Source organism: Antrostomus carolinensis, unplaced genomic scaffold, assembly GCF_000700745.2.
Source record: "Antrostomus carolinensis isolate BGI_N321 unplaced genomic scaffold, ASM70074v2 scaffold6032, whole genome shotgun sequence".
Taxonomy (NCBI): domain Eukaryota; kingdom Metazoa; phylum Chordata; class Aves; order Caprimulgiformes; family Caprimulgidae; genus Antrostomus; species Antrostomus carolinensis.
In genome coordinates, this window is record NW_010298830.1 from 1,219 (window position 1) to 8,362 (window position 7,144).

At 38.5% G+C, this 7,144-nt stretch overlaps 1 protein-coding gene across 1 annotated transcript in view; it reads left to right on the plus strand.

The window, feature by feature from the left end:
* The first annotated feature begins 2,756 nt into the window (after positions 1–2,756).
* LOC104520782 (6-phosphofructo-2-kinase/fructose-2,6-bisphosphatase 4) overlaps positions 2,757–7,144 on the plus strand; it is a 20,883-nt gene continuing 16,495 nt past the window's right edge. The window contains exons 1-2 of the mRNA XM_010162575.1: positions 2,757–2,869; positions 6,490–6,586. Of these exons, the coding sequence (XP_010160877.1) occupies positions 2,758–2,869; positions 6,490–6,586 (209 nt within the window). The 5' untranslated portion in view covers position 2,757. The remainder of the gene's footprint in view (positions 2,870–6,489; positions 6,587–7,144) is intronic.

Below are 7,144 nucleotides of genomic sequence, written 5' to 3' on the forward strand. Positions count from 1 at the left end.
GAGTGACAAATTAGGTGTACATGTTACACTGTATGTGTAGGGCTCTTAATAAAGGCAGTTTTGCTTGGTTTTGTACTTTCTTTGAGGAAATTGGCATAAAAATACTTGTGATGCCAGACTTGCACGCTGACTGCTTGGTAGTCCCTCTTGCATGTTGTAGTTTTATTGAGCTGTTTTGCTGCTCGGGGAGAAGTTCTGGTACAAACCAAAGTCAGCAGCAGGACGTTAGAGAGGCCATTGCTGTAATCTGTGAGGCGACCATTTTAAGCGGGTTGCAGATTTTCTTCACAGTAGCTTACTAGCCCTTAGTTTTGCAAAATGTAGTTTTGCTCCAGTGTAGGTTTATTGTTACATTATTAGAAGATAGATGTTCTGCGAGAAGGTTAAATTTCTGTGGCTTACTCCAGGGAAAAAAATCCAAAACCAACCAACCAAAACAAAGAAAAAAATCCCCAAAATAAACAAGTGAGGTGGTCTAAGTATAATGTTAGTTGGCAAATCTGAGGGCTGGAGCACCTCTCCTATGAGGACAGGCTGAAAGAGTTGGGGCTGTTCAGCCTGGAAAAGAGAAGGCTCCGGGGAGATCTTATAGCGGCCTTCCAGTACCTGAAGGGGCTACAAGAAAGCTGGGGAAGGACTTTTCATAAGGGCAGTTAATGACAAAACAAGGGGAAATGGGTTTAAGCTGAAAGAGGGGAGGTTTAGATGAGATATTAGGAAGAAGTTCTTCACTGTGAGGGTGGTGAGACACTGGCCCAGGTTGCCCAGAGAAGCTGTGGCTGCTCCTCCCTGGAAGTGTTGAAGGCCAGGCTGGATGAGGCTTTGAGCAACCTGGTCTAGTGGAAGGTGTCCCTGCTGATGGCAGGGGGGTTGGAACTAGATGATCTTTAAGGTGCCTTCCAATCCAAACCATTCTATGATTCTAAATTCTGTTCAGAAAAGCTTGTTTCACTTCACACAGATTCCTTACAGAGAAGTGGACCTGAGTCAGTGTACAGGGCCTTTCTGTACAGATCCTGATTTATCTTTGCTTTTGCAGCTCTTCTTTCACTGCTTACACTGGAAAAATATTTAAATCTCAAGTTGGATATTTCAGGCGAAGAACCTTTCAAACTGACTTTGAAGAACAACATCTTCTTTTAAAATTTCTAGGGGCTCAGGGATTTTTCTCATCTCAATATTTTATTTATTTTATTGTCCAGAAGCAAAGCTGTTAAGCTTAGTAAGCACTGTACTTCGCATTTCTTTTTCTCCTGAGCCTTCCTTCCTTCTCTTGGAGTTGGAGTTCACCAACTTGAATTTAGGACAAAGAGGAAAAGGGTCAAGAAAACATTATGCAGGCTTCTGCACAGAGGAGGTTACTCTGAGAGCTTCTGTGAGTGTCCTTCTGGAGACATGGACACGTTTGGCTGCATCTGTTTTGGTTGCACTCAGTTCTCTCCAACTTTGATTACAAGGAGTAGTCGACTGTTCCATGGGTGTGAGGTTAGGTACAGTTTTGCCTGCTCTCTCTCATGAAAAGTAGTGTGTTTTTAATGGGTTTGGTTGTTTTTCTTTTTAATGTGCATTTTAAGAAAGTGCATCTGTCTTTGCTAATCCATTTGTTCTTTTTCAGTGGGTTTACTATGCAGAGCAGCTGTGACAGATTCATGCAAGTGACTTAGAGGGATGGGACTTTGTTAATTCAAGGTTTGGGAATCTTGGGCAGTCAGTGTTTTGTACAGCAGTTTGGTTATGCCTTATGGTGTAACACTGAGGTTTAGCCTTTTGGAGTACACTAACAACTCCTCTGTGAAGACACTGAGGAAATTGGTACACGTGTGGGTTGTACAGAAATTAATTCAATTTGAAATATGGGATGGAGGGAGCTGGTGGTATCTTTGCACCACTTTAACACGTTCTTTCTTTTTAGGCAGTTCCTTGTAGCTGTGATAGATTCATGCAAGGTATCCATAGTTTTGTGCCATTAAAGTGTTCAAAAACTTGTCATTTGAAAGGAAATGCCTCAAGGTTTTCAGTTTATACATATGACTCCTTTAACTTCATACAGTGTGGGTTTTCTTAATTAAACACTTTGCATTTGATTAAGAGTATTTCTGTACATGTATCTGTATATCAGATTATTGTACTTGATTAGACAAATTGTGCTTTATTCCTAGTAACCATGAAAGAACAGTCAAAACGAGTTCTGCCGCAAGAGAGATTTTTGTGTTAATAATATTTAAAGGAGAAATAATAGTAAGTATCTTTACTGTATTAAGCTGCATCTCTCATGTTTGTTTCACTCAAAACCAAGAAAAGCTTAAGCAGTGTTGAGGTCTTGTCTTAAAGATTTGAAAATTATCTAAAAATTGTGAGCACCTTGCTGTTTCCTTTCAATGCAAGCACTGAACTGTTGTCCGTAGGGACATAGGGTGTGAGATGTCAGTGTCCTTTTTTTGGTATTGTTTTTGTATGTCTTAAAACATGTACACAAAATAGATTTCTTGTCTTCTGCCTGTATACAACTCACATGTCCAGTGTTGCACCACCACTGCCTCGCCCTTCCAAAATTCAGCACAGCATTAAGAAACCCGGTTGGGTTCAGTGTGCTCCTGAAGAAACCCCCTGAAACAGTGAGTCACGGTGCATGAGCTGCTCGGACAGTCACTTCCTCAGAGAGCACACGGGTTGTAATTTCCTACCACAGTGTAAGCCTTTGCTTTGTGGAAATGCTGAGGGTAAATCCTAGTTTTCTCTTTTTCTGTTTCAGTATGTATGACCAACTGCCCTACTCTGATTGTCATGGTGGGTCTCCCAGCAAGAGGAAAAACCTACATCTCGAAGAAGCTGACACGCTATTTAAATTGGATTGGAGTGCCTACGAAAGGTGATGGATTTACTTCTGCTTCCATCAGAAGGACAGGGCAGATGCTGGGTGTTTTATAAACCTAATTCCTAGTAATTTTCTTGACAAGTTTAACTATTTAAAATCTGCTTTAACTTACTGTTAAGCAATAGCATACACAGCCTCTCTGTTCCTTTTAAATGTCAATTAATCAACTTCTGGTGACTGTCCATTTGCCTCCTTGTTCTGCCAGTTGCTTAAATCAACTTTTTGCCCTTGTCCCTTAACACTGGTTCTTCAGCTGTCTCTTTTTTTCTTTTTTTTCCCCTTTATGTGGGTGAAAGGGAATCTCATTTACAAGCGAGCAGTCAGCACTTCTGGGTTAAAGTTCTGACTTCTCCATCTTCTTTTTTCTGTGAACTTTGTGCAACGTGTAACTTTCTGTGTAACTCTTTGTTTAACTGCATTTGTGGAATGAGTTACAGCTCTCTGTATATTAAGAGCCCAGGGAACTGAAGCAGCCAACTGTTATCTCTCTTTAAAGGACTTTATATGTGTGTTTTGAGTGGGAAATGATGGCTCAGACTGGCTATGCCCATGACCTGGCTGTCATACCTCATTCCTGAGCTCCTGTGGTATCTTGTGCGCCCAGATTGACAACTAAACAAGACTTAAGTCCATTTGAGGTTCTGAGCAATCATCTCCCCTGCCTTCTCTATCTCTGCAGAAGAAAAGATAGTTTTAGTGTTCTGTGAGTCTGTGTCTGATGCAGTAATGTTAGCTTTATAGTTATGACTAGTTAATCATTTAAATAACATTAAACATATTAGGTCATACTAAAGTGTAGTCTTTTGGCTGGATATTCAGGACTGTATTTCCTAGTAGCTCTAAGAAGTCAAGATGAGGAGTTCTGGCATATGTTTAATCTGCCTTTTGATTCTTGTGTATAGCTTTTTGAATTAGTGCTTTATTAAGCTCTTAGAAACTTGTCAAATATGCTTTATTTAGATGAGGTGTTCTGGAGGATATGTTATATTGTTGGAGTATGAGTTTAGAGGATTTAAACTACCACTTGAGTTTTGACTGTTGTCATGATATGACACAGGTATAACCCTTCTGATGAGCAGTATCAGACTTTTAGGGACTTCAGTTTTATGCATTAGACTGAAATGGAATAACAGTCTAAATAGGTTAGCCTATATTCCAGCTGATAAAATGCATGTGATGTAACTATGCTTGTATGTTAGATACACATCTAGCATATATTTATGTAGACATATGTATATATGTCATTGTGTTGAGCATTTTACTACATGAGCTTTGAAAAGCAGAAATCTAGTATTGGACAACAAACAAGATACTGTCCACTTCTGGCTCATGCTTGGTTGAATATATCCCAAATACAGTAGAGTAGAATAGGTAGGGTTGGTCTGATTGTGTTAGAGAAAAAGTTCCGTGGGCTGCTGTGAGCAGCATATCAGAAAATACATGTGCTTGTGCTTAATAAAAAATAGAGCACTGCTGCCTCATTTTACAAAAATACACAACATAAAGTTACCATATGAGCTTCCATCCTAGGTTGCTGCTTATGGTTTGTCTTTGTTAGAGAAGGTGACTTGGGATTTTCTTGGAAAGCCACAGACCCTTCCTGTTGTTTGTGTTGTGCTGTGATTTTACTGAAGCTGAAATAAATTTGAAATACCTCGCTGACTGGGGGAGTAGATGACATGTTGCCTAATGCTTCCAGTTGATTGGGACTGAATCGATACGTGATAAGTATCAAGTAGCCCTAACATCTGTTACCCTTTGCCTCTTAATTTCTTAAAATTAGTGTTTACTTAATACAGTAAGTGTTCTTGTTCTCTGAGACAGATGGTAAAAATTACGAGGTTATGTAAACGAGAGGAAAGGTAAATGCCATCTTCTCATGTAAGAGACATTAAGCAAGCTGCAGAGTTGAAGAACAGGTGGAGGTAAATAGCCCAGGGTTGGTGTTGGTTCATTTCAGCCATCAGTTCTGTGTTTTCTTTTATTCCTTCCAAAATCCTGTGTCATTTAGAATGTGAAACGGTTAAAAATACAGAGGGCTTTTGTCTGGGCTTTTTTTGAAGGAAATGAGGTCAATTAGATGCCTGAGTAGAATTGTGTTGCAATGTGGCTTTTAGATACTAAACTTTTTTGAATAGTTCTGGCTGTGTGTTAGTTGTGATACCAGTTAGCTTTGTGAAACTTTTCCACAGGGGTGGATGCTAATAATATGGGCTAGAGATCCTCCCACTAGATAACACTTTTTCCTTTGCTGTGCATGACTCACTTGCAGTAACTGTTCTTTCTTAGGAAATTAATTATTTTTGAATTTTTAAAGGGCTGTTGCCTGACAACACTGTTCATCTCAACTTCTTGCATCTTCTGTTTTTTCTTACAAGGAACCACCTTTTTGTGTAGCCAGTACGGCCAGTGGTCATTAAACCTGTCACAGAATAACTTGGATTGTACTATAATCCATGTCATACGGTTGGCTACAAAATAATTATATTAACGTTGTTGAATTCAAACAAAACTTGACTTTTGGGGGGGATAAACAATATTTATTTTTTTATCCTCTGCCCCCAGTCCCAACAGCAGTCTATATACAGCAGCTGATGTTTGAGCTCTTTTATTCTATGTCTTTTTTTCTTAATTACAACTTGGCAATTGTGTTCATTACTTCTTTTCCTCTTTCCAGAAATGAAGTCTGGCAAGCAGTTATACCTTGGCAGCTTCTCAAACAGAATACTTTAGTTTGATCTAATGTTAAAAAAAAACCCCAATAAGCTTTATAGTTCAACAGAGAAAACCTATAGATAGAAAACAAGTTAAACATTAATTGCGCTTCAGAGACCTACTTTCAGAGCTGTTGAATGAAGTTAATTAGGGTACAGTGTCATTGCCTGCTGTGTGGCAAAACAGAACTGCCTTGCCCTAATTCCATATCCAGTACTGTGACATGTCTATAACCATAGACCTTTGCCCAGATAAGGAGTAGTTTTCTTTGACCACTGTTAAGAGATCACAGTAAAGATTATGTTCAGTACTTAAACTGTTTGTTGTTTTTTTTTTTTAAACAATGTAAGCATATTTTAAAATAAATGGAGTGGAGGCTGTGAAATAGAAATATTTGAGCAGAGTTCTGAATAAATGTTTCCACAACTTAATTTTAAGTTTTATTTATCAAAAGCAACATTGATTAGTTCTATTTAGAACTCTTCCTTCCTTAGATAAGAGCTAAAAATTTGGGGAGGTGCTATCAGAATATTGTTTCACTGGACATATATCCAGAAGGAAAAGCTTGATTATTAGTAGTCCTTTGTAGACTACTGAGATACACTTCCAGCCACCCCTGCGCAGGGGGTTGTTCAGGCAAACTGCCAGCCAGAGGCACAGTCATACAGTTTAGTGACTCCATTGAATCTATGTTCAGCCCAAATGTTCTTTGCCATTTCCATGACTTCTTCTTGTCTTTGTATTTAAAAACAAACACCCCAGAACACAAGAAGTGTGATATTGTTGACTTCGTACGTGCTAAATTATTTTATCCTCACAGGTAGTTTGGTTTCAAAGCTGTCATGACATTTGTCCTTTCTTACCATTAGTTCCCACTAATACTGGTTTCTTCTTGGCAGAATTTAATGTTGGTCAGTATCGTCGAGATTTGGTGAAAAAGTATAAATCTTTTGAATTCTTCCTGCCTGACAATGAAGAAGGCTTGAAAATCAGGAAGTAAGTTTTGAATGTGTTTGGCTACATAGTGCTAATTGTATTAAAATAGTACCCTGGGAAATTTGCTCCTAGAGTTTGCTTTAAGTTTCTTTTTTGTATGCTCAAGAAGACCCTTAAGAGACTGCAGTTTGAAATGACAAGGAAAAGAAATTCTAGAGGAGGTGGAAAAGTAATTTGTTTAGGCTGCTTAAAATTTGGGGTATTTTTTTCTTAGTTGCTTCACCTCAAGCATCAAGAATTCAGAGAAGGTAAATACTTAAGCTTGATTCCTTCTCAACTTTCAGTAGGCTGTGACTGATGTTATTCCTGCAGATATTCCAGGATGTTTTTGTTCAAAGTAGTTTTAAGACCCATTTATTATTTTTCTTACCTTTATGTAAGGTATCAGATAATAGATGTGACTCTTTCTACTGTCTAGTTCCTAAGGTGCCATTTCAGAACTTCTGTGTAGATCATAAAGAAGAAAAAAAACCACACAACTGCTTTTCTTTTTGGTTTAGATAGTGGAATTTTTCACCTGGAGCACTTTGAACATATTTGTCATTATCTGTTCAAATG